Consider the following 27,589-nt stretch of genomic DNA (forward strand, 5'->3'; position numbering starts at 1 on the left):
ACACACACCCACACGCACACACACCCACACACACACACACACACACACACACACACACACACACACACACACACACACACACACACACACACACACACTAGACTAAATGGCCTCTAAAAGGCAAATAAAACAAGCAGGAACTTTTGTCTTGTTGATATTCTGTGAGTGTAAAAATATCTCCGCATTGAAACATTTCGTCTCGGTTTTGTCGATAATTTAAACTTATTTAAACCATCTGCCGCTTGATGTATTAACCTCCCATCTCCATGACGACCAGCGTGGCAGCAGTGCACGTCTGTTTGCTCTCTTGTTAGGAGGACTCTTATTCAGGATGTGAACAACCTCCTCAGAGGAATAAAGGGTTCCCACACACACACACACACACGCACACACACGCACACACACACACACACACACACACTGAGCTGATGGGAGGTTTATTTCCCAGGGGGGAAGACGGATGGGGGAGGTAAACTTGATGGGGGAGGAAGGGAAGATGTGTCGGGCAGTAAAATGAGGCGACGGAGAGAGAGAAGATGGAGATTTAATGAAACAGAGGATGGAGGGATGATGGATGGATGGACCGGAGGGTGGGGGAGGAAAACGAGGCAATGTTGGAGAACAAAGAACGAGGAAGAGAAGGAAAGCAGAATCCTGCAGACTTTTAGATGTTTTCAAGTGATTTCTTTGACTTTACCAGCTGCTGAGTTCTTCCTGTTCAGTTATTTCATGTAGATAAATCATCACTGCCTAATAATGACCAGCAGGGGGTGCTGGTGTGCTCCGAACGAGGCGCATAATCATCATTAACGTGTAAATGAATCCATTAGTGGTTCTGTGAGGCTCACCGAACACGTTGTCTGTGTCCTCCAGGCCTGCAGACATGGCTCTGTGATTATCTGCTCAGAGACAGGAGACAGACAGAGGACGGTGGGACAGAAGGGACAAAATGTCAAACAGCATCAAACACATATTATCTCTGCTGCTCAAGCTGCTAATGCATGCTAGTTTATGTTACGGCTAAGAAACATTCTATGACCATCTGATCTGCACTGGGACAGTTTTGATTTAACTTTGCCTGATAGTTTTTAAAGGGGAGGTGTTTTGTAAAATTAACCTTTTTTTAGCTTTAGATCATGTTATAATTTCCAAAAACCTGGAGTGTTGCTTTGATTCTTTCATGCATGTTTGAGGAATCCTTGAATCTCCTGTGGCAGCCATTCAGGGGTGCCTGAACACCTCAACCTAAACGGAGCTCCTTCAGACTAGCGGCAGCAGCAATTAGCAAACACCTGGTGGAACCGAGAGTCTGCTGAGCTCGTCACACAAACCACTGCTCAGTGTAATACTTTAATAACAGCATGAGGAGGAGCGTTGTTGTTCAGGTTTTCTCACTCTAGAATGTCCGTCTTCATCCTGTTCCACCAGAATCTGATCTTTGCCCTGAAACTGACCAGCAGCTTCAACCCTGGATCTGATGATGTCACACGTCAACACTCAGCTTCCCCATTTCTGTCATGTTTCTGATCCAAACTGCATCATAAAGGCAATATCAGGCGTTTATCAAAGCCTGACATGATAAATAAGGCGCCACAACGACCAGCTGGTCCACAGGAAACATTCAGCTTCCCTCTTCCTCCTCCTCCTCTTCCTCCTCCAAACTCCCAGAGCAGTTGACCTCTGCACAGCCTCGTTAAGGATTCGGCTGAAACACACGGATGCTGTGTGAAGACACACAAAGTCCTGAGGCAAGAAGTCAGCAGGGAGACGGCGTCTCTCAGCTGATGCTACTGACCCACTTCGTCCTGCTCTGGTAAAACCTGATGTTCCACGCAGGAAACGCTCGTCTGGGTCAATATCTGCAGGGTTCTGCTTCCTGCTCTGAAAGATGACTCCCTACTAGAGAAAATCTCCAGAGCAAAAGCATCTAATCTAGTTTTTACAGAAAAAATGTCTTAAAGATGTGTTTTTCAGAGACAAAGTGACATTTTATGATCATCGATTTTGGTTTCTGCTGACTTAAAAGAAATTTGACTTTGTAATTTGACACCTAGAAATTGGGTCTCTGTCTCTTTAAGAAACTCCTGCTGTTTCTGACATGCCAAATTCAGCACATCACTAAAACAACAATGTTTCACCATTAATCCTGTATTATTGTTCTTAGGAGCGTTGAACTAAGACGCAGTTTGTACTATGACCTCACCAGATGCACAGCTCCACCAGGTGTTTGCTAATTGCTGCTGCTAGTCTGAAGGAGCTTAATGAGATTCAAGAATTCCTCAAACATGCAAAGAGAATCAAAGTAAGACTCTATGTATATTTTTGACAAGGGAATGACATTATAACACAATATAAAGCTAAAACAAGGACATTTCACAAAGATTAATCTGATTAATTGTAATGAATCTATTATTAAAAGAATAGGCAATAATCATAATCAATAAATTATTAACTGCAGTACATTTGCTGAAAAAACAACATACAGCAGTAATTAAATCAAAATTATATAAATTTTGCACTTAAGATGAAAATATATTTGTGAATATCTTCCTCAGTTTTAGTTTCACCTGATTCAAATTCAGAAAAACAAAAATCATATTGATCACCTGATAATCTCCAATTATCAGTTGATTAATCTCAAATTACCAAATCAGTCCAACAGTGATGTTAAGTTGACCTTTTCACATATTAGATTTTTTTTGTTGCAGATGCATCCTTTGCTGCAAAAGGATGATGTTACTGCATTGTAAGTAAATTTTTTATTTTCTGATTTAAAAATGAACCAAATTACTTACTTTCATATTTTAATGCATTTGTAATATTGAATAAAACAAATTTAAGTGTATAAATGAAAAATGTACAGATTGTGCCAATGTATTTACCAATAATCATCAAAATAGAAGAATCGATGACTAAATGAATCCTTGGCTGCAGCCATAAACTTGACCATGGATGAAGTTTACTCAGATTCTGCTGCAGCTCCTGCTGGGAACTCAATAAGAGTCAAAAATATCATCAAATACTGAGATGAGGAGAGAGAAACCAGAATATGAGCCGCAGTAGATCAGGGGTGTCCAAACTTTTTGTCATGTTTGTCAAAATTTTCAAGTTAAAAAGACTAAAAATAAGTGGAAAAAAGACGCTTTAAGAAACAAAATACTCACTTTTTCTATAACTCATCAACAAAGTTGCAATATTTTAATTAAATTAGTAAAATAGTTACATTTTTGTAAAGGAATGTGTAATTATTTATAAAACTGTTTTTCATATTTGCCTCATTAAAAGGAAGGAATATAACTTGCAAATTTTAAAAGGTGTTGATTGAAAATAAAAATAAAAATTGTTCATTGTGATCAATAAAAGCAGGAATTAATTCACCAGTATTGAAACTTAAAACAAGTTTAATACATTGATTAAGATCTGGATACAAGTAGGCCTGTCCCAATAAATCAATAAATCGTATCATAAATTAAAACAAACTTATTTACATTTACATGGTTTATTGGTTTTCTCTCTTTCTACCAATAACTGGGAGATTATTGGTAGAAATAAAGTCTTCAGTCTGCTGCTTTGGTCTCAATTAACTGAAACAAAATGTTGTTTTATTTATTTATTCTGAATTTTTAAAATGTCTTCCAGTTCCAGTGCTAAATGTTTGATTGATATTTGATTATGTGTTGTTGCTTTATCACCATATAGTTGGTGATAAAGTCAACTATGTGGTTGGCTTTATCACCAACCATATAGATATTATCGTTTATTGACATAAACGATGTTATTGTTTATCGCAATAAGTTCTGGGAAGATTTATCGTCCAGTAAAATCTGTTATTGTGACAAGAAAAAGCTCAGATTCTAAATACTCGGTACTGTTGCCAATATTTTCTATTTTAAGATTTTAATTTGTCAGCAATAAATACAAATTTAAATAAAACGCTGGACCACACAAGATCAGTTCAGGGTCCACAAAAGGCCCCGGACCACAGGTTGAACACCGCTGTAGCAGATGGTGTTCAAACGTCTTTCCTTTCATTTCTGTGATTTTTGTGTTTTCCTGTTTGCTGCATCATCTCAGGAGGTCTGGGAGATACTACAGGCTGGGTGGAGATGTTTTAACACACACACACACACACACACGCACACACACACACACACACGCACGCACGCACGCACGCACACTGTCTCTGCAGTTCTGAGACAAACACACAATGTTCCCGGCTGTAAGACAGGCCGTCAGACAGACGCAGAGGGTTGGACAGGTTGGACAGCAGACAGGAGGGACGGAGGACGATGAAGAGACACAGAAAGAGAAACAAACAGATGGTCTCACCTCTCAGCGCGTCTCCCTCCGACTGTTGTCATGGCACGTCAGCCTCTCCTCCCTCTGCCTCCGGGAGCAGCTGATGGAGTCGGACCACGTCTCCCAGAGTTCCTCTGGGGTTCCTCTCGGATCTGCACCGACTTTGGGGCTGCAGCGGAGGATTCTGGGAGCCGTAGTTTCCCTCCTGAGGGGCTCTGGGACTCAGCTGAGAGCTGTCTGCTGACAAGCGAGTGCTGTTTCACCGCTACTCAGCAGAACACTGCAGCCTGGACCCGAAACAGCAGCTCCAAGGACAGCAGGAGGAGGAGGAGGAGGAAGAGGAGGAAGAGGATTGGATGGAGGAGATGGAGGGATGGACAAAGACAGCAGAGGATGATGAGACTGAAAAACATTATGAAATATATCAGAAAAACAGCTGATTCTTAGGCTTTGAGGCTAAAAATAAAAATACATAAAAACAATAGAAAACATTAATAAATTATAATAACTATTATTTCAGGTTTCTCATCTTTTCTTTCTAAATCATTTCAGGATGCTGACATCAGACTTTCTGATCCAAAACCTGAATGTTTTAGTTTATCTCAGAGATAAAAACCTCTGCAGTGTCACCTTGTTTTCTTCCTTATCAGGATCCCTACGCGGTTTTTGCAGCAGCAGCGCCCTCTGCTGGCTGGACTTGAGCAGGACAGAAACGTGTTTAAATTAATTAATATCACTTTCCTATTATTTTCAGGATCTAACGTAGTTTTTACAGAAAAGGTGTATTAAAGGGGCGGTGTTACATATTTTCCAAACACAATCGAGTAACTGTTGTCCTCAGTTATTATAAAAATGTTGTATTTATCAACAGAGGAGAGCAGAGTGTGTAAAAATGGATTGAAATCAAGTAAGAGTATCTCTACATAAACATGTTTTTACTAAAGTAAAAGTAAAAAGTAGCCATCAAAGAAATGACTCAAAAGTAAAAAAAAACTATTTGGTAAAAAGGCGACTAAAGTGCTGAGTAACTGAATGAAACATAAATCATTTAACATTAAAAATTACAGCATCAGACGGACCAAAATATAAAGTTATCAGGAAATTTTAGCATTTTAGAAACCAAAATGGAAATAATTATGAATAAAATAAATATATTGAAACAATTTCTTTCAAAAGAAAACTTATGAAACTTTAACAAAAACTGCATATGTGTCTGGTGAATTTTTGTAATTTACAGTAAGTAGAGAATCCAGTAATTTTACTTAAATAAGAGTAGCAACGATATTTAATAAGTTACTCAAATAAAATGAAAAGTACAGCAGAGTTTTTAGAGATGTTTTTTAAAATATTTTTTTAAGTTACTCAAGTAAATGTAACTAGTTTCGACCCAACTCTGCATTACAAACAACTGAAATTAAATTTAACTTCGCAACTTGAGGACCTGAAATTGGGCCGCTGTCTCTTTAAGAAGCTCCACTCTTTCTGACATCATTCAATCCATCAATGCTCCTCATTATGCCATTTACAACCATTCATAAGAGCTCAGCACAGTTACACCATGTGTTTTCTAACTGCTGCTGCCGCTAGTCTGAAGGGGAAACGTGAGATTCAAGGATTTTTGAAACATGCAGAAAAGAATCAAAGCAACCAGGTTTGTTTTTGATGAGGGAAGAACATTTTTAAAAAGTTGATTTTATATGGTTTTATTCATCTCAATTTCTCCAAAATTGGATCAAAATTTATTCCAAATATAAAAACAATCAATAATCAAATTTTTTTTTTTAAAAACAAAATTATTTTATTTTGAAGTCTTGATAAAATTCCTGAGGTCAGGTGAGGACATGAGGAAGTGATGACATCATCAGTGTTTGATGTCAGGCTCTCTCGCCCTCAGTGACCTCTAACCAGCCGTCTGACCTGGATTCAGTCCGACTCAAATAAATAAATAACGATTAAAACATCCAACAACCTGTCAGTGATGTCAATAAATACATCAATAAATACCTAATAAATATCAATAAATAAATAAAAAACAACATAAATCATCTGCAGTTGATAAATAACAAATAAAGGCTTCTTTTGGTGACTGGAGTCAACAGGATTTTCAGAAATGAAGTCTCTGTTACCTTGAAAACATAAAAAAAGAGATCCTAATACTTTCACTTCCTGCTGCTGCTTCAGAATAAAAGCATGTCGATAAACAGGAAGTTACATCTGGATCTCAGTTGTTTGAAGGTGATGAATGTTTTCATACAAAAATTGATATTTTGGTGGCAGGGGAGTAAAAAATGTTTCTCATTTTGCAGGCAGGTGGCAGCATCATGCTCGTGTAGTCCGGAGGTTGTTTACATTAACTGTAAGTAAACAAACGTAAGATGTGGTTGATCCGATTGTCTCTGCAGTAACAAAAGATAAACTCTGATCCGTTTCAGCATCAGGTGACAAGAAACTTCAACATTCATCAAACTGCTTGCCGTCAGTCTGCAGCTTTTCCGCTAATGAGGCCGATAAACAGCAGAAGGAGAGATTCCTCCGAGCGCCGAGCGGGTCCGGACCTGCAGAACCCCCATCGAATCTCAGTCAGTTCTTTCTGGCTTCTTAGAAGGTTTGTAAACACGTTTGTCCCTGCAGCAGCGCTCGCATTCCTGCTAATTCTCGACATGTGGAGCGGCCCGGCATGTCGGGACAGACACCGAGCTTCAGGATTCTTCTGGATCTGATTCAGCGTAGATGGTCCGATAACCGGGTAGGATCTTTATCTAGCAGAACCAAACCGCACCGGATCCTTCAGTCCGTTCTGATTGAGCTCTGATGTGCACAAAACTTTGTCTGTAGCTCTGCCTTCACTGAGTGTAGAAAAATTGGAATTGCAAAAATAAATTTGGATAATTTCGGAAAAACTTAAATTCTTTGATAAAAAAGTTTTACTGCTAAGATTTTGGGGTTTTCAGCTGCATCAAAAGTTAATGCAGTTTGCAAAATTAGCTTGAGTCACAGGAGTCGTGATCAACAACAGGATGTTACTACTTTCGGAAAATACGAAGAAGACAACAGGAAGTTGTTGGAGGATGACGACGCTGCATCTTTTTTTAATGACTTATCTGGTGAACAACCTTATTCATGTGTGATTTTCATGAGGCCCGAGCAGCGAAGCGCTGTGAAGGCCTGTTGTTCCTATACGTATTTAATTTCAAAGTGTTTTTTTTTACATTAGCGTAATATTTTAAAAGTTTTGTGCAGAATTGTTATTGAAATTCAGCTAATAATCACAAAAACATGTTAAGAAATGCAGTTAAAATTACACATGAATACGTTTGCTCACGCTGTAAGTTATTTAAAAACATTCAGCGCCATGAACTACTTCCTGTCATCGTCTTCTTCACGGTTTCCACCAGCGGTAACATCCTGCTGTTGGTCATGTGACTTGTGTGACTACAGGTTTGCAAAATAAACTAATTTTGATGCCTCATCCTGGCGCCAAAGTTTTTATCAAAAAACAAGTTTTTTCAAAATAAGTGAAAATATTTCAAAATGTGAAATTGTGCAATTTTATAGTCAATGGAAGCACAGCTATTGAGTCGTCCCAGGTGGGCGGGGCTTAGTGTGCAGCTGCAGCTCAGGGCCTGTTGGTGGAGAGGAATCTGAAGGTCCGGTTCAGGTCCCGACAGAAGGAGCGCAGCTGAGTCAGCGTCAGTTGGAGGGCCACCTGGACGTTGTGGCTGTCCTGCAGGTGAGAGGCCAGGTCCGTGCTCAGGTTCTGATCCGAAGCGTCCGCCGTAAGTTGCGCCACCTCCTTTAGCTGCAACAAGCAGACAGCTGTTAGCCAATCAGACTACGGTTGGTCACATGGCGGTCGGTCACATGATGCGAGGCTTTACCTTGTTGATGTGGTTGAGCAGGTCGCGCAGGTCCGCTCTCAGGTCATCCAGACCGATCACTTTGCTGGACAGAACCTCCAGCAGGTTCTGGTACATCTGAACACCTGCTAGCATGTGGCTAACACATTTCTCCTGTAGGGGGCGACAAACAAAAATATGATGAAACTCCTACAGAAGTTTAGAGCGGAAATATTCACAAACATGAACACTGACAAAAACAAAACCTAAACAGTTGTTTTTGGTCTTGTTTCCAGTTCAAATATCTTAGAAAACTTGAATTAAAAGAAAACTAACATTTCTGTAATATTGGTTAAAAATACATACCAGCATTTTTCCATCAATATTAAGAAATTATTTACTCAAAACAAGCTCATATATTTTTCTGAAAAGTTGCTTGTAAGTTACGTTGTTTTATTTAAAGTTTACTGACATATCTACACTAGGAAATAGACCAAAATACTTGGTAAGATGTTATTTTTTTGCTCAAAAACCTTCAATGTCCCATAAAACCTCCAGGAAACACAAGGCTCAACTTCATGCACTAACACCATAATAACAAAATAATCTAAGGTAATTACTGATTAATAAAAGCTTTTAGGATTCAGAAATCTCACTTTTATTCACTGTAAATCTTCCTACGGACCATCTGAACCTCTACTTTAAGGCTGGGCAATTAAACAATAACGATATCTAACGCAATAGACATTTGATCAATAGAAAATAGATCCAATACAATATTCAATAGTTTCACTGAACAAAAACCGCACTGCATTCTGGGGAAGGTAGGCAGAGGAAAGGCTTAAATCTCAACCCCTCATGGTCAGCTAAGCTAACTTGGTGGCTAGCTTAGCCTCACTCGCTCTCTGGTTACCTAGCTGTTGCTAGGTAACCAGAGAGCTGGTGAGTAACATGCGAAGTAGCAGTTTCAAGTTTCCCCCAACCTTAAAACCACTGAACCACTGTAACCAAAACCTGACAGAAACTAAATGAAACACAAAGATTCACCGTATTATGATCCTTAATGTTTCTCTTTATACCAGGAGCTCAACTACAAAATTCCTCAAACAAAAAAATGACTCATTGTCTAATAATTAACCAAGAAAGAAGAAGAGGCAAGTCCCAACCCTGGCTACCTCTAGGATTCCTAAAACCTCGTAAAATGCTGTTAGTTAGCCTCAAACTATTTTAAACCAACACATCCACAAAGAAACCAAACACAAAACCAAACCACAAGAGAATAAACATGAAGACTCACTCAACAAGTCGCAGATTTAGATTTATGGAACCATTTCATCATTCAGACATCAAATTCTCAGAGATGTCAAACTCTCTGAACCGTCAAGAACAGAGTCTTTGTGCAAACTGCCTCAAAGGCTGTGAAGAGCCACTTAAACCAAAGAACATCCCAAAGGCTTTTCTTAGAATCAGACAAAATTCTGACTACAACTCAACAAGCCTGAGGATCTGAATACACAGAAATTTTACCTTTTTTCCCCATTAACACCCAATGAGAAACCTTTACAAGAGCCTGAACTCCCAGACTGAAGGACTGAAATCCTGCAGTCAGAACACGGAACCGCCCAACAGACCCAACCCACCCGACCCACCCGACCTTAGACTGACCAGGGGAAAATCCTCAGACGGCGCCTTCATTACAGGAGAGGGCTGGATTCTCATCGACGCTCCCATCAACTGCAGGCTGGATGCTGGCGAATCCAGGCTGAAAGCCTGAGGAGGACAGGAGCGCGTTAAAAACCAAAGGAGAAGAAGAAAACACCAACCAATCTGGACCAACCAAACCGATTGTTTCTACCTTGACTGTGGCAGCGTGCGCTGCAGAAATGTCCTTGAGGATTTTGTCGCCGAGCGTCTTGGCCTCCACGGCCGTTTCTCTGAACGCAGGCGGCAGGTTGGATGGCAAGCCGACCGGAGCCGATTGGACCAAAGATGCAAAGAGGAAGTACTTCAGGATGATAACTGAAGGAAAGAAACAAAGTAACTCCGTAGGTTAGTGCCAAATGTATCTAGGAATAAGACTACAAAAATAAAAATGAGAAACCAGAACTGAAACTGAAATGCAGACTTATTTGATTCTGGGTGTAAGATATCTAATTTCAGTTGATTTTTAGATGAGTTTGTGCAAAAGGTTTTTTGCTAAATTTGCAAATTTAGCTGAATTCATTTAGCAAATTTAGCAAATAATTTGCTAAATTTGTGAATGATTTCAAAATCATTTGGAAATTTTGTGACAATTTTCATTAGTCATTACAACTTTTACACAAAACATTTTCTGTATTTTCATCTTTCTGTCTTTTCCCTTTAACATTTTATTTAATTTCCCTTAGGGAAATTCTTAAACTTTGAATTTCTGTATTTTTGTATATTCTGACCAAAAACTCTTGGATCTCTTAGATCACGGGTGGGCAACTCCAGGCCTCCGGGGCGGTCTCCTGCAACTTTTAGATGTATAAATACTTCAACACACCTGAGTCAAATAATGAGGTCGTTAACAGAGAACTTGACTGAGGTGGTGATTCAGCTGTTGGATTCAAGTGTGTTGGAGCAGGGAGACGTCTATGAGTTGCAGGACACCGGTCCTCCAGGAAAAGGATTGTCCACCCCTACTTTAGATCATTTCTAATTTAACCTCTTGTTCCACTTGAACTCCAAGCGAAGCTGAAGACAGAGGGATGACGTTCAATTCTTTAACATTTGCTAATCTTTCAGTTTTTGGCTAAATAAACACAAATGTACCCAGAAAATATCTGGAAACTGTTTATTTCAGCCCAAAATCTGACTCAATGCTAATAAACCACTAATTAATCACTTTTAAGGCTTTAATTCAATTAACATTTTTACTTTGTATTTCCTTATTTTGACACCACCAGCCTCCCATACAAGCTGAGTCCAGAACCAGCGGCTGTCTCTGCTAGTCCTGACAGCTCTGTGGCCGGCATGTTCTCCAGGTGTGGACCTACCTGTCCAGGTGTCCATGTCTGTCAGGGTGGCTGTGCGTGTGCGTGTGTCAGTGCGTGTCCGCTGCGCAGCTCCGGAGTTTGTCTTTCAGCTTCCATTTGGGCCAGTTTGGACCTTTTATCTGCGCTCTGCTTCGCCGCGGGGTTTCCCATTGACGGGGACGGAGAGTCATGCAGTAAGCCCGAAGTTACGAAGTCTCTGAATCCCTGGATGCGTCACAGCTGTGCACGCGCACGGAGACCCGCGCAGGGAGGGAGCTTTTAGGTAAACCACGTGACCGCGCACCTTTTCTGGGAGGCACTTCTGAGTATTCAGGTCAAATTATCCACCGCACCCTTTTCAAATTAAACAAAACTGACATGAGACAATGAGACATCTGTGCCGCTATTTTTTTTAAAAAGTTTTTTTTATTAATGTATTATTGTAGTTGGTGCTGCTGTTTGTGCAACTTTCCTTTGTTACTGTTTTTTATTAATTATTATCCTTTTTAATTTATTTCATTTTTTTTTTTATTATCAATAATTTTTCTATATTTTATTTATTTATTTCATTTGTGCCACTGTCTGGTTGGTGAGTTAGTGAGTTAGTTAGTTAGTTAGTTAGTTAGTTAGTTAGTTAGTTAGTTAGTTAGTTAGTTAGTTAGTTAGTTAGTTAGTTATAACTTCAGCTGCTAATAATAAATACATCAATAAATGTTTCCAGAACTCATCCAGGTGAACCAGCCTCCCTCCTTACAAAAATTACAAAATGTACAAAAAAAATTGGTAAATTTGTGTAAAAAAGAAAAAAAAATGCATTTGTGCAAATTACAAAATTTGTGAATTGTTTTGTTTGATTTTGCATAATTTACAAAAATCATGCAAACCTGGTATCAATCGACTGTTCTGCAAAAACTGTAGCTGCACAAGAATGTAAAAATGCATTTATATATTTTGTCTGGGGAAAGGGTTAAATTAATTTCTGATGACTTTTGAACTTTTTTTAAATCTTAAAATGAAAACAGCACAAATGTATCAGAGTTGACTGGCACCATATTTCTTTTGATTTTGTAAACATGAAGGACCTGGAATCATTAATATTTGTAAAAAATGAGAGCAACAAAAATGACAATTTTTGTTGCACAAACATTTATTTTTGCTTAATTTGAAGAAGGTGGAGAATCAAAAAGATTTACAATATCTTGTTAATATATCAGATTACACTGCAAAACCACAAAAAGTATTTTTGTCTAGTTATTTGTGCAAACATCTTAGTTTACTTTAAATGAGAGCCCAAGTTCCAATGGCTGATTATTTCACTTATAGTAAAACATTTTTATTCATTTTAATGAATTATTGACTTGAAACAAGCTCTTGCATCTTGCAGAAAAGTTTAAGTTAGTTTTATCTTACTTCAATATTTTGTGTTTTCATTTAATTTGCCTTCTTCTGCAGGTTTGATTATTCAGTAAATGTGAAAATAGAGGTTTTGCGTCATAAAAGTGAATTATTTGAGTGTTTTCCATCTTAGCTGCTCCTGTACAGGGGGAACCCTGCAGGCTGCATCATCCTGACTGCAGGAGTTTCAGAGGACGAACCTGGACCTCCATCCAGGCGCCTCACTTCCTGCAGGTGAACCCGTGGAAATGTACCGAAGGCGTGTTTGAGTATCAAGCTGGGCGTGTTTTTATTGTGACTGTGCTTTTTCTTCCTGTGTGTCATCATGTGTGTCGCTCTTTAAGTAATTCTGGAAGCCTGTGAGTCAGCAGGAAACTCGGATCGTTTCCTTCTCGACGCTGATTCCAGCTGATCCGTTAATCCTGAGTCGGAGAAATAAAATCCCATCATTTCCTTCTGGTTTTATTGCGTTTACAGTAAAAGTTTCTGAGGGAAACGGAAGATTTTAAGCTTCTCAAAGGAGCGTTACAGTTACAATAAACCCAGTAAGTGTTTACGTCCTTCACTGGTTTCTCTGCACAGTGACCATTATGAACCAGTTGCACATTCCCTTGGACTGGACTTCATTATTTAGTTTACACTGTATGTCGAAATGTTGCTCTGACTGTACTGGGTTTTACTATTTATTCTGTTTTTCTATCATTTATATTCTGTCTTTTTGCTTTTAATCGCCGTTTGCTGCTGTTGCACAGAAATATTCACTTTATGGGACAATAAAGGAAATTTCTATTAAATTTTACTTATTTTTCTGGCTAACTAAATATTTAGCCTCATACTAAATGTTTTGGTTTAAACTAATTATTTAACTTAATCACTAAATATTATATTTATGATACTCATATTTATACTAAATATATATTATCAACTAAAGTTTTAGTTTCAAAATAAATATTTAGCTTGCTATCTATTTATATTTGTTGTCAAACTAAATATTTCACCTTGTACTACATGTTTTGCTTTAAACTATTTTCTAGTTTGATAACTAAATATTTAGCTGGATTTTTAAATACTTAGTGAAACTAAATATTTAGCTGGGGTACTAAATATTTTGTATCAACTAAATATTGTATTTATGTTACTCGTATTTAATGTAGTATTACATTATATACTATATTAATGTATATTTAGCATCAAACTAAATATTTAACTCCATATTAAATGTTTTGGCTTAAGCATTTTTAGAATAAAAATAAATAAATATTTAGCCTCATACTATACGTATTATGTGGATTACTAAAGACTTATTTAATATAAATATTTATACTTAGTGTAAAATAAAAAATTTAGCTTACTAACTAAATATTTAGCTTCATACTAAATATATCTTTCAAACTAAATCATTAGCTTGATAACTAAATATTTAGCCTCAGACTGAAAACTTAATTTCTAAACATTTATTTTAATTTCAAATTCAATATTTAGCTTCCTTGCTAATATTTAGTTAGCAAGCCAAATAGTTTTTTTTATTATTGACAGCATAATCAACAAATATTGTATCAATATCAGATACACTAACAATCTGAAAACTAAAACCGGCACCAGCTGCTTCCAGAAGTGAAAGAAACGAAACATCAAAAACAGGAACATAAAAACAAACCAGCAGTAAAATATGACATGAAAATGAAAAACGGGGGTTTTACGGGATTTTCAGTTTGTTTATCATATGATACAGATCTTGTTTTTTAACCATATATTTTACGGATAAGAAGAAGTGGCAGAGTTCCTCGTGAAAAGTGGGAAAGAAATAGTTTTGTTTTTAAAAAATGATATTTTTACATTCAGTCACGTTTCATGTCTCTTTTCTTTCCTCCAGGTCCCAAAAATAATTTAATTTTTTAAAAATCCAACTAATTTTGGAGTTTTATTAGAACGGCCAGAGATTAAATGAAATCTTCCCACAGAACTTTTTAATAAACACATTAATAAAAACAAATATTCTGTCAACTCAAAACCTCTGAAACAAAATAAAGTCTGAGGAACTTTCTTAGCTCTTGGAAGATGTTAATAATTATTTCACATTTTTATATAATTTGAGAAGAGACGTGAGAAATCATTTGGATTTGGCACAACAGGAATTTCCTAATTTTAGGATTTTCTTCAGCCTTTTAGAGAAAAAAGGTAGGAAGTTCCCACCGTCACCTGGATCCTGGAAGTGATCAGCTGACTCACAGCTACGTTTTACAAGAAAGTTCAGCCGGTCCAGAACCAGACGTGGTTAATGTGAGACGACTGGATCCGGGCCAGGATCTGGATCCTGGAGGTGTTTGGGCTCCAGGATCCAGGGAGGAAAAGTTCCAAGTTATTAGTAGATAAGATTCCTGGAAGTTTCTTCTGTTTCAGACTGGGCTCAACATGTTGTTTCTCTTTCACGCCGATTAAAACATGAAACGCACCAGAACCTGCAGAACCAGAACCATCTGCTTATTTACGCTCAGAGGGAAAAGTAGAGCTACTTCAACATACTTTTACTTGAGTAGAAATAAAAAGTTGTTGTCCAAGAAATGACTCGAGTAAAAGTAAAAAGTGCAAGATAATAAAAAAATACTCCTAAAAGTACATTTCTTTAAAAAAAAAAAAAGCTGTAAATGTAACTAGTTGGTTCAGATCCCAGACAATACAGTAGAGTGCTGAAAAAGTATTTACCCCCTCACATAGCTCAAAGTGGGAAAAAAAAAAATCACGTTTTTGTACTTCCATATCACGGCTGCTTCTAAAAACAACTTTTAAAAAAAACACCCAGCCGTTTTTCGGCTATAAATTCATGTTTGTTGGTGAAAATGAGCCGTTTCGAAAACTTCCAGGATGTAACAAATCAGCAGTCATGGCCCGTTACCTAGCAACCACGGCAGAGTTCTGTCCGTCACCTAGCAACCCCAGTGGAACTCAGTTTCCGATCAGTTTCTTTAAATGAAAATTTTATGAAACTTTAACAGAAACTGCAGCTGTGTGTCTGTGTCTGGTGAACTTTTGGTTAAAAGTTTTGTTTTACAGTGTGTAGAAAATACAGACATTTTATTCAAGTAAGAGCCATTTCTTGGATGGTTACTTTTTACCTGAGTAAAAATATGTTGAAATAGTGTTACTGTTAGAGTCAGTTTTGGGTACTCTGGCCACCTCAGTATTTATTTCTGTACTTTTTTTTTTCAGTATTGTGTTTATTTTTTTGTTTTCTTTTTGACTTGTGTATGAAAAAGTAAAAAAAAAATAGCTGAAAAAAACGTATTTAAAAACAAAAAACACTGTTGGCTTAAAAGTTTTTTATGTGTTCCCCCAGAGTCTGGAGGGCCGCTTAAAAAACAGTGGTGAACCAGATTTGGCCCCTGGACCTCGAGTTTGACACGTCATAATTAATCCAGCTTCTCCGTTTCCTCATTTATTTAAACATTTTTCTTCCAGAACTGTGATTCTTCTCATTATTTCTGGTTTTAAATCCAGAAGGTGATCCATCTGGTTCCGTCTGACTGCGACCATCTTGTTCTGATTTTTATCTCTGAACTTTTGGTTCGGGTTCCTGCTGGTCCTGTTCTGACATGATCTTTTCGTCATGCGTGTTCATCGAGTGCTGGTTTGATTCGACACGATGATCCGTCTGCAGCAGCATTACTCGTCTCTGACCTCAAGTTCTGACTAATCATGCTTTCAGTTTCTCTTTCTGCAGCGCCCCCTGGTGGTTCGGCCTTCTCACTGTTTCTGAGCGCGCTCAGTAAAGAGCACAAGCAGCAGATTAAACAAAAACAGGATTTATTTGTGTCAGGAACAAGAAACGGCAGCAGAGTTTAAAGCTGCAACACAGAAAACAGGGAGGGAACAGGGGGGATTGTGGGTAATAAGTGATCTGTTAACACACAACTACTTCCTGTTTGAACAGAAAGTCAGCAGAGAGGCTCATGGGAAGCTGTCGTCGTCGTCTTCGGCCATTTCTTTGGCGAACTCCAGATCCTGCTGCTCCCGTTCCCGACGCTCCTGAACGCACCACAGAGAGAAACGGAGACAGATTGAAATCAGTCGTTTACACATTTTAACCGTTAATGTTTCAATTATTTTACAAGGTTTATGTTCTAAAAATGAATCAAAACACCAATTACATAAAGAAGTGTGACTTTTATTACTAAACTGCAAACAATAACTGCATTTAATCATATTTTCTAATTTATTGCTTTTTATTGATGCGAAAAACTGGAGGAAAATTTGTAAAAATAAAATTTCAAGAGTTTTTCAACATCAATTAAATTTATAGCATCAACGGTATATTTAAATCTTATATAAGAAATGTATCACAGTAAATAAAAAACGATACAATAAATGCCAATCACTAATGTTAAGCTCTAAAATGTTGATTTTACATAACAGTGAAGCTGCGTTACCTCTGCCGACTCCAGGTCCTTGTTGTACGCTTTAGGAGGAAACCTCATGGCCTGCAGGGGGAGACAGAGAGTCAGATTAAGAGCTGCAGCTGATCAGTTTCCTCAGATTGGCTTCAGCCAGGAGGAACCTCTGGATTACCTTCACAGACATGTTGTGGATGTCGAGGCAGAAGGAAATCCTCTGGTGGAACGCCAGCTGAGGCTCTCTGGTTCCGTAGATGTCCATCGTCTCCTTTGATTGGACGAAGCCCTTCTCGTGGTTGATGCTCGCCTCAATCACGCCGTCACGGATCGCCTGCGCAAAATGGTCCAATTAAAGCAGCCTCACCTTTAAGGGGCGGTTATTTCTTCCAGGTATATTTTATAGCAAAACCAGGTGTTATAAAAATGATTTGATTTTGTAATTTAATGCCTGTCTCTTTAAGAAGCTCCTGCTCTTTCTGAAACTCCACCTTCAGGAAGCCAAGACAACATGGCTCCTCTGTTAACCCTTTAGCAACGTTTTTACCAGCGTTTCAGCTCAGCAGGTTTTTGCTAATTGCTGCTGGCTAGTCTGAAGGAGCTGACTGAATGGTTGCCATGGAGATGGAACATGAAAATCATCAAAGCAACACTACCTCCAGGTATGTTTCTAACGAGGGAATGACTTTATGTGATGTAGAAAGCTACAAAAGGTTAATTTTACAGAATACCGCCCCTTTAAGAGTCATTTTTATCCCAGTTACCTTGGCAACGATGAACTCTGCGTCCTCGGGACTGTCGAGCTGCAGCTTCTGAGCGATGTCAGCGAGAGAGATCCGAGAGTATGACAGGCTGATCATCCGAACACCTGAACACACACACACACACACACACACACACACACACACAGTAAAACTCAAGCACTTTTCAAGGTACGTTTTCAAATTTTTTCGTCACACTTTTGAGAGCTCTGATTGGCTGGGAGCAGCGGAGGCCTGTGATTGGCTCACCGGTCTTGATGACGTTGTGTCGCAGTCGGATGATGAGCGTGTACGTCCCGTCCGCCTGGAACTTCTCTCCAAACTGCTCCAACACCTGGTTAAACTTGGCCAGGTTCCCGGTTCTCACCGCTGAGGGAAAACACACATCAGACACACACATCAGATACACACATCAGACACACACATCAGATACACACACACATTTTTTTATTGAAAGAAAATGAATTTCCACTTTACTTTACATTTCGGTCAGTCTGATGATGTAATTTTAAATATTAAATGGTTGATAATTTGATCAATTATTGATTTGCTGAAGTAGTTCTCTTGACTACAGTTTCTAGTTACTCTGCCCTCTTCTGGAAATCAATTATAGAATCTGTACTGTAATTTTTTATGAATTCCCATCAGCCGTTTCTCTGCTCCGCTCCGAGTTGTAGCTCCAGACGTTTCCTTGGAGAAGAAACTGGTCAGATTTTTCAGTTTATTCTCCTCTTAAAGCCGATTTCTGCATGTGTGACCTCAAATCATCATCCCAAGTTTAATATTCTTATTTTTTACAACCATAAATTTGCTACATTTTTCATCTTCTATCCACTTTAGTCAGAGTTTGTGTCGACTTTTTCTCTGCTGCTTGTATTTTTACGTTTTCCTCCTGTAATTTTGCACCAACCTGTTTAAAAAAACGACCAAAACTTTTCTACATTTTATGATAATTTACATTCCGACACTAATTCATAAACTCCCCACTGAGGGAATCCAGCTGAACCGATTCGTTCCTCTTACGAAATGTTTTAACGCATCTGACATTCAGATTTCAGGTTTTGCTGCAGCTCAGATGTACGATGTTACATCACCACACTGATGTAACATCCTGTTTCAGAACCGGACCCTGGAATGGAGCCGCGGTTCTGATCGGGAACTGAAACCGGAAGTCCAGTTCCAAGGCTCAGACGTAACGTTACATCGTTCTGTTTAACGCTGATTCAGTCATTAACAACAGCCTGGTACTGGTTCTGATGGGGAACTGAAAGCAGTGTGTGTGTGTGTGTGTGTCTGTGTGTGTGTGTGTGTGTGTGTGTGTGTGTGTGTGTACTGACCCTGGGTCAGCAGGAAGTACGGCATCAGGGAGCGTTTGAGCGACGGCTGCCTGAACTGCAGTCTGTCAGGGATTTCTCCCAGCAGCAGCTCCACCACGATCAGCAGCTTGTGGACCTGAAACAGAGACGGCCCATCAGAACCGGGCCCAAACAGAACCAGAACCGGACCCAAACATTCACCCACAGTCAAACTCAAACACTTTTCAATCATGTTACGTTTTCATATGTTTTCAATGCCACAATTTGGAGATAAAAACACAAATTAAATAAAAACAGAGTTTCGATTCATTATTAAATTATATTATTTATTACCGTCATTAATAATATCTTTTGATTTGTATTCCACATTCTGGGTGAACTAAAATATAGGAAACTTTAATGTTTTGAAATGTCTCACACACACCTTGTACTTTCAGCAAAACATTAATAATAAAAAATTTTTAAAAAAATCAATGAAAATCAAAAATTTTAATGTTTAATATATGAATTATAAGATAATCTTTACTTTAATTACACAGATCAAAAAGTAACTGAGCCAATAGAAACAATAAATATTCATTACATTGGAACAATTCAAACTAATCATGTTCAGATAAATTACTAATATTTAAATTAAATGTTTAAATACAAAAATACAAGGAAAGTTTTATTAAAATATATTTAAAACACATTCTAGTTATGTTTCTGGCATTTAACAAATAGAAATAGAAATTTATTGAATTTTAAAAATTGGTCAAATTCTGCAGACTTTTCATTCACTTTATAAAATATTAGAAATAAAATGAAAAATTAGTAGACAATTATTTCAAAAATCAGTTAATCATGATTAATTTTAATTTTGGAATTCAAACAAACCTAAAAGCAAGAAAAGTTTAATCTGATTTAAAGTCAGACAATGAGAAAAAATATGCCTCTCTTTCTATTTGGTTTATGAAAATATCTGTAAATGTTTTGGAAATTTTGGCTTTTTTAAATCAAACTTTAGTTTGAACTGATTGAATATCAAACGCTCTGCACACCTTGAAAAACACCTGATGAAAATTCAAGGATTTTCCAGTGTCTTAAGGCCTTGCAGCATCTAACATAACAGCTCCCCCTGCTGGTTAAACTGGGGAACACAGCTTCAAATGAAGTTTTTGTGGAACGGACCGATCCTTGGAGGTTCTGATTATCAGTGTTTGTTGGTGTCTGTTGGTGTGTGTGTGTGTGTGTGTGTGTGTGTGTGTTCGTACGGTCTGCTTGAAGCCCACTGCAGTGTGTTGCGGAGCTTTCCTCAGAGCGTTGGTCAGAGTCCTGCGGGCCTCTGAGTATTCCAGCTGGATGGCTTTGATCCGACCTGCAGGGGTCACATGACACACAGGTGAGCCCTGTGCAGCCCCACTGGCCCCGCCCCCCTGCAGGTGTGTGTCCCACCTGTGTAGTAGAGGTAGCGCGCCCACTCGTTGTTGTTGGCGAGCTCTGGGAACACGGACTTGGACACGAGCTTCTCGGCCTGGTCGTACAGGTTGAAGTGCAGGTAGTTCCTCAGCAGCAGGTTGAGCAGCACCGCCTGGCCGTCGGCGTCGTGCCGCAGCGTCGCCGTGCGCAACCGGGTGTGCAGGAAGCTGGGATTACAGAGGCACAAGGTCACATGACGTTCTAATGCCACCTTAAATGACATTTATGAGAAAGAGGATTATTGGCACTGGAAAAAATAAAATGTTTTTCTCAAAATTCTAACTTTAATTGCTTAATTCAGATTTTCTCATAATTATAATTTTATCATGTCAGAACAGAATATTTTTGAAGAATTTTGACTTTTTTCTTAATTTTAATGTCATTATTCTGACTTTAATCTCAGATTTTTAATCTCAATTCAAACCATTTTAAAAGTTTAATCTTACAATTCCAACTTTTCCTCAGAATTTGAATTTTTTTCATTTTAATTTCTGACTTTAATCCGAAAAGAAAGTGAGCATATTGACATTTTTAAAAAATGTCAATCTTGTGTTTATCTGTTAAAGTTGTAAAACACGACAACCTTAAGAGGACAAAGGAGTAAATTTAAAAGTTCAAACCCAGAGGAAACGTCTCCTCATGTCTGGTTCTGGTTCTGGAGTTTAAAGACTTTATGGTTCCTGCTGTTATTTAGATTTAAAACAGTTCATTCACAATAACTCCTGACTTAAACTAATATAAGAAACTTTTATGTCTCAAACCAGGCGGTCTGGACTGCATCTGCACTGAAGTGTGTGTGTGTGTGTGTGTGTGTGTGTGTGTGTGTGTGTACCTGCGGATGGTGTCGAGCTGGTTCAGGAACTCGTACACTCGGGCGTGATAATAGTAACATTTGGCTACGACCAGGTCCAGAGCTCTGCGGTTCTTGGAGCTGACTTTCTGCATCAGTTCATCAGAAACCTTCTGGGCCTGAAACCAGAACAGCAGCAGTCAAGGTCACAGAGGTCACGGAGGTCACGGAGGGTCAGAGAGACCATCAGGTTCTGCACAGGCTGAGAGACATGGCTAAAAAAAAAAAATCTGATTATTTTTTTCTGATTTCCAATGTTATTTTATGTTTTTCTTTATCTTTCTTTTCTAAATAAAAATGTTAAATAACAAAATATTTTCAAAAAGTCACTTTTAATTAAAATCAACCCTTCTGTGAGCTGGATGACAGAGAACTGGGGCCACACAATTAGAATTTTTGAGAAATTACAAAAATGTTATAATATTAGCAGAATAAAGACGCAATTTTACCAAATTAACGTCTTAAAATCACAACACAAAAATAAGAAAAAATCTTGAATAATATTTTTTTTATTTTTCTGTGTTTGAGTTTTCATAAAATTACAACTTTATTCTGGAAATATTCAGAATGTCATTGACTTTGTTTTTGTTCCAAAAAGGCCAAACTAAATCCGATCGTTGTATTTTGTCGTAGAGTTTTTATAAAAATGTAATCTTCAAAAACAAACAGACTAATTAATAAAATAAAGTTATTTGGCTGACAAGCATAATTTTCAAACATTTCTTTTCAAAATCTGAAAATCCAAGCCCATAATCAATAATTTATTCATGATTTAGAGGTCCGGTCCAGTAGCAGTGTGTGTTCCTCACCTCGGTGTACCTCTTGCTGTTGGTCAGGTGGACGACCAGCAGCAGCTGCAGGTACGCCTCCACCTCCGGCAGCAGAGGAGCCGACGCCGCTTTCCCCGTCCGCGGGCGGAACTGGATGTCTCCGTCGCCCGTCTCCATGGGCTGAGACACAAACGGAGGACGGCTCAGTGAAAACACCGGCTGCTGTGTGAGCAGGAATCCGGACGTTAACGGATCAGAGCGTCTCACCTCCTCCAGGAAGCCCAGCAGGAAGTCTCTGGTGGAGGTGTTGCTGGTGAAGAAGCCGGTGAGCGCCTTCTGGAGGACGACGGTGTTGAGGCGGCGGCTGGTGGACGGCAGCGCGCGCAGGGCCCTCAGGACGAAGCGCGGCTCCTTCCCCGACACGGCCTTCTCGATCTGCTTCACATGCTCCTTGATGTCTGAGGAAGAGGAGGAGAGGATGAAGATGGGGGAGGAGCTCAGATCACTGACAGCTTCACAAACATCCGACTCTGAACACAAGTCCAGTCAGCGCAGATTCCCAGAGCCGAACGAGTCGGAGGCTCATTAAGACATAAAATATAGAAGGAAAAAAAAGAGACAAAAAGTGTAAACTAGTTTAAGCATTGAAAAATAATTATATATTATGGAATTGATGCTCAACCAAAAGCAAACAGATTTAAAATCCACAATGGACAATTTTACAGAAGAGAATTGGAAAAAAAATATATTATTTTCTCTCTGAATTTAAGCTTCTGAGATCAAAAGAATTTTGAGTTCATGTCAAAACTGTGAGAAAAAAAGACAAAATATTAGGAAAAATAAAGATTTTTTTTTTCAGTGGCCTTAATCTTAACTTATGACAAAATCCACTCTAAGAGATTTTTGGTTTTAATTACAAGAATAAAGTCATAAAATTATAATGACAACGTTACAACACTAGAGACATAAAATTACGAGAACAAAGTCATAATATTAAAGGAATAAAGACGTAAAATTACGAGAATAAATACAAAATGAGAATTAAGTTGTTGTTGTTTTTTTTTATCAACCCCAGTTGAGTCATAAAATGTGCACTGGGTCCAGGACGCAGGACTTCAGAGGAACACGGAGCTGTAGGTAAGGAGAAATCTCCTAACTGGACTGGGACACTGCATCTGGTTCGGTCAGATCCAAACCATGACAGGTCCGGTTCTGTGAGCCTTTCACAACAGGAACATCGTGGATTTCACCTAAAAGTTGTATTTTAATCTCTGATCACTGAATTTTCCAGGATCTGAAGACAAACGGACCACAAAAATGGACTTAAACTGGTCCATTCTGGAGTGATCGGTCCCAGCAGAACCGTAAACAGTTCTACAGGAGATTTGATACCTTGATAAACAATGATTCGGCAGCAGAAGCAACATTAGCATCCAACTCTGTCCTGAGGCCAAAACACTGAAATGTTTCTTTTCTGTTGTCTCACTGTTTACCAGCTGCACTCCAAAACTGTTTGGGTCAGGCCATGAAGTACTTCTGTACTGGTTCTGATCTGTTAAACGTAATATAAACAGCCTTTTGGAGGCTTTTACGTCCCCTTCTGCTGTTTTACGGCATCTAGCAGTAGTTGGTCTTATGCTAACAGGCTAAAGCTAACAACTCCAGTAAAGCGTCCAGAATCACAGTGACTTCAGTACCGGACTGGTTCCCCTGGTTCTTCCCGAACATCAGACCCAGGTTTACCCTCTAGTGTGAGGCTGTCCTGCTCCTTGGGCAGCTTAACCGCGTTAGTAGTCTCCTCCTCCGGCATCTCCACGTCCTGCGGCTCCGCGGCCGCCATCGCGGACTTCACCTCCTTCGGCTCTTTGGGTTCCTTGTTAGACTTGTCCCGGTCCCGACCGCCAGCCTTGTCTCTTCGCTTGGCCGCTGTCTCCTTCATACTGTGTTTGGGCCGAACTGTGCGGTTCCGAGGGGTTCGATGTTCGGAGCAGCTGAAGCTGATCCTCACAATGACTGGACAGTATTCACTCTGCAGACCAGAGCAGTTGATGGTGGAGAGAAAACAGCAGGCGGAGGCAGTCGATCCCAGATGACTCGATCCTGCTTCGCTCAGTCACAAGCAACAGAGCCGATGAAAATACATAACGTTGATGATTTTACTTTGAATAAATAATATATTTTTTGATTAGTAAACTAATTTTAATTAGTATTTGATTTTATTCACAAGTGCAGATTAGAAACAAACAAACCAAATTTTACATATTAGAAAAAAGGATGATTAATTATCTAATTATTATTAGAGAATTATTATTGGTAAATCTCACCTTTTATGTCAGGGCTCTAGATGAGGAATACAATAAGATTAATAAGAATTTTTCACTATTATACATCAAATTATTTTAAAATGTCTATTTTAGAGATTATCTGAAATAATGGAATATTATTAATAATAATGATAACCACATTTTCAATAGATTTTTAAAGTTTTCAAAATTAATACAAAATAAATTGGATTCTGTCACAATAAAAAATACAATCTCAATAAAAGCAAAAAGTAAAAAAGTGGATCTTAAGATTCTTTTATAAAACCTCGTTCTCTCCAGTGACGAAAGTTAAAATTATTCTGAGGAAACAAATGGAAAACAATGCTTTCAGCAGCCTCTGGTCTGGTTTCACTCATATTTACCAGTTTTAGTCATTTGTACAACACAAACACACTCATTTTGGATGAATTAAACCCAAATCATTTAAATGTCGACTTCAGCTCAGGTCGGTAACAGAAATCCGACTCGAAGACACAAAGAACCCAACCTGCACTGACTTTACAGGATTTATTTGACATTTTTAGCACATAAATTAGGTGAACAGACGCAGACTGAGTCAGGGGGCTGTAAACCCTGAGCTAGGAGGCAGTTACCATGGAAACAGCACGTATACAGTTCACAGGTTGAGCTCTGAAAGGATGATGTGTGCAAGGAAAGACTTTCAGAGTTGTAGGTTTGTTGTCATCATCTTTAACATCCTTGGTGAGGAGGTTCTATAAAAAACATCCAATAAACGGAACTGCTAGGGATTAACTGCTGGTAAGTCCTTGACCTTTGACCTGTGGTTTTATGGCTCTGAAAGGTTCTGCATGAATCATAGCTTTACCTACATTCCCACAGCGGCTCTTGATGCTCATTTTCAATTTTTTTATAATTTAAAAAAAAATCCTTATATATATATATATTTTTGCGTGGTTGTTCGTGTTACTAATTAAATGAGATCACAATCAAACTTCTGTGTGAACGGAAAACTTCTGGAAGTGGAACACATCTCATGTAGTTTTTCCTGTGAACAAATCAGAACTAAACTGTTCGGACAGTCGTGAAAAATCCGGATAGAAATTATTCTTTGGATAATTTCTTTGGAATAATCCAAAGAAATTATTCTTTCTTTGGATCAGAAAGAATAATTTTGAATCAGGTTTAAAGCTGCAGAATGTAACTTTTATAAATCATTTTTTACTTATTTGTTGAAACTGTCTTTAAGTTGTGACTGTATAATGTGAGAGTTAATCTGTGAAAAAATTAGAGCTCTTCTGCCATCTCCCAGTGCTAACCAGAAACAGCTAATCAGAGCCAGGAGGCGGGTCTTGGCGCTGTCAATCACCTCTCAACTCTTCCCCTTTGCTCTCTGCTAGCGTGAATACTAAAGCTAGTTAGCGTAGCCACAGATGACAACGGATAAACGGTTTTCCTGTAACAGTGAGTCTTTTCTTCTCTGTAAATACATGAGGTGATTGACAGCACTAAGACCCTCCTCCTGGCTCTGATTGGTTGTTTTTGGTCGGAAGCAGTTCATTTCTTCATAAGTGGATAGAGATGAATCTTTTCACAAATTATCTGTCTCATAACAGTCACAACATGGTGACAGTTTTAACAAATATTCTTTATAAAAGTTACAAACTTTAGCTTTAAAGGCCTTTCAGGTGGTTTGCTGAGGGTTCTTGGGTCATCTGGGGTCATCGGGGGTCATTGGGGTCTCCATGGGTCCCGACTCTCCAGGAACCTCAGGTACTCCATGTGTCGTCGGGCCACCACCTTGTTATGACGGATGTAGTGGATCAGGTAGGAAAGGAGCATGATGAACCAGAGGAGCATGGTGATCAACGTCAGGAAGTCGGTGGTTCTCCTCACGGACTGACACAGGTCCCAGTCCTGCACCAGTAAGACCAGTGGCAGCCCAGTAGCTCCTGAAACACACACGGTTACAACCAGAAGCAGGTCCAGAAGTTTTGGACGCGAGGAACCAGGCGGACTCAACGTACCGAGGTTCGGGAGGTCCGAAGTCTCACAGATGACTTTCTCCAGAGAGGACTTGTCCATGTCCAGCTGAGTTATGGACACCTGGACAGAGACAGGAAGTCATCAACATGTCCCTCACTGCAAAAATACTAAATCTTACCAAGTTTTTTGTCTAGTTCTAATATCTCAGTACAGTTGTAGTACGACAAAAATAACTTACAAGTAACTTTTCAGAACTTATTTTAAGTCCTTAATTCCTTACTTTTTATTTTATAAAAGTATTTATTCCATTGGCAGATTATTTCACTTTTAACGAGTTATTTTAACAATGTTATAAGTGAATTAATCTGCCAATAGAATAAGTTTTTTTTAATCAATATTAAGGAATTATTGGCTTAAAATAAACTCACATTTCTGGCTGAAAAGTTTTTTGCAAGTTAGTTTTGTTTTATTTCAAGTGAACTAAGAGACCAGAAAAACTTGGTAAGGTTTTGTGTTTTTGCAGTGTGTCTGGTACCAGCGCCACCCTGAGGCCCACCTGCATGCTGCAGTCGCAGTGCCACGGGTTCTGGCTCAGGTTGGCTTGGACCTGCAGTCCACCCAGAACCGCCGGGTCCAATGTGGTGAGCCGGTTGGTGGAGAGGTCCAGGAACCGGAGAGACGACGCCAGGCCGGAGAAACACCCGGGTTCAAGAGAGGAGAGCTGGGACAGGAAACAGGAAGTGGGTGACTCTGGGCTTTACTGGTTCACTGGGAGGCAGGATGCACAGGTGGACACTAGGTGGTGCTAGAGCACCTGTCATTTTCTCCCTCTGGGCAAAAAAAAAGCCCTTCTGAAATGTTCTTTCCTTTTTTTATTGTTTTGTTTGTTTTTCTTACTTACTAGGTAGTACAGGGATGTCCAAAGTGTGGCCCAGGGGCCATTTATGGCCCTTGGAAAAATTTTGGTTGACCCCTGACTGCAGTAACTGTTTTAGGATTAGATTACGATGGCAAGTTTATATCTTTTTGAACAGAAAATGCTAGCTACATATGTTTCACTACCATTTTTAAATAAAATGTTATTTTTATTTCATTTTTATTTCACATTATGTGTAAATTTGTATAATGTGGAGCAGATTTAGATGAGGCAACTGGGGATCGGATTTAATAAAATTTTCCTTTTCAAACTGTGTATAGAAATGTATTTATTTTATGTTTAATTATTTTCATAATAAATTTGTTTTATTATGAA

The 27,589-nt window shown here is 38.7% G+C and overlaps 3 protein-coding genes across 4 annotated transcripts in view; all 3 read right to left on the reverse strand.

Moving 5' to 3' along the window:
- samd14 (sterile alpha motif domain containing 14) overlaps positions 1–4,686 on the reverse strand; it is an 8,340-nt gene extending 3,654 nt beyond the window's left edge. The window contains exons 1-2 of the mRNA XM_008416451.2: positions 4,330–4,686; positions 849–899 (exon numbers count right to left, since the gene is read on the reverse strand). Of these exons, the coding sequence (XP_008414673.1) occupies positions 849–885 (37 nt within the window). The 5' untranslated portion in view covers positions 886–899; positions 4,330–4,686. The remainder of the gene's footprint in view (positions 1–848; positions 900–4,329) is intronic.
- Positions 4,687–16,313: 11,627 nt separating this feature from the next.
- Positions 16,314–24,133, reverse strand: psmd3 (proteasome 26S subunit, non-ATPase 3). Its single transcript, XM_008416453.2, has 12 exons — positions 23,813–24,133; positions 22,337–22,527; positions 22,109–22,249; positions 21,282–21,418; positions 20,426–20,616; positions 20,245–20,348; positions 19,013–19,127; positions 17,925–18,044; positions 17,679–17,782; positions 17,093–17,248; positions 16,954–17,004; positions 16,314–16,552 (listed from the first exon to the last, which is right to left on the reverse strand). The coding sequence occupies exons 1-12, from the start codon at positions 24,006–24,008 to the stop codon at positions 16,475–16,477; spliced, it is 1,584 nt and encodes a 527-aa protein (XP_008414675.1). The 5' UTR covers positions 24,009–24,133; the 3' UTR covers positions 16,314–16,474.
- Positions 24,134–24,881: 748 nt separating this feature from the next.
- Positions 24,882–27,589, reverse strand: part of LOC103469006 (leucine-rich repeat-containing protein 3-like) — an 8,284-nt gene continuing 5,576 nt past the window's right edge. The window contains exons 3-6 of one of the 2 annotated variants that reach the window (XR_534284.2): positions 26,894–27,058; positions 26,379–26,457; positions 26,018–26,303; positions 24,882–25,399 (exon numbers count right to left, since the gene is read on the reverse strand). Coding sequence is in view for 1 of the 2 variants with exons in the window: in XM_008416454.2 (XP_008414676.1) it covers positions 26,083–26,303; positions 26,379–26,457; positions 26,894–27,058 (465 nt within the window). In the remaining variant the exon portion in view is untranslated. Of the gene's footprint in view, positions 26,304–26,378; positions 26,458–26,893; positions 27,059–27,589 lie in introns of both variants that reach the window. The other variant, XM_008416454.2, reaches the window with a different exon arrangement.

Source organism: Poecilia reticulata, linkage group LG8, assembly GCF_000633615.1.
Source record: "Poecilia reticulata strain Guanapo linkage group LG8, Guppy_female_1.0+MT, whole genome shotgun sequence".
NCBI lineage: Eukaryota > Metazoa > Chordata > Actinopteri > Cyprinodontiformes > Poeciliidae > Poecilia > Poecilia reticulata.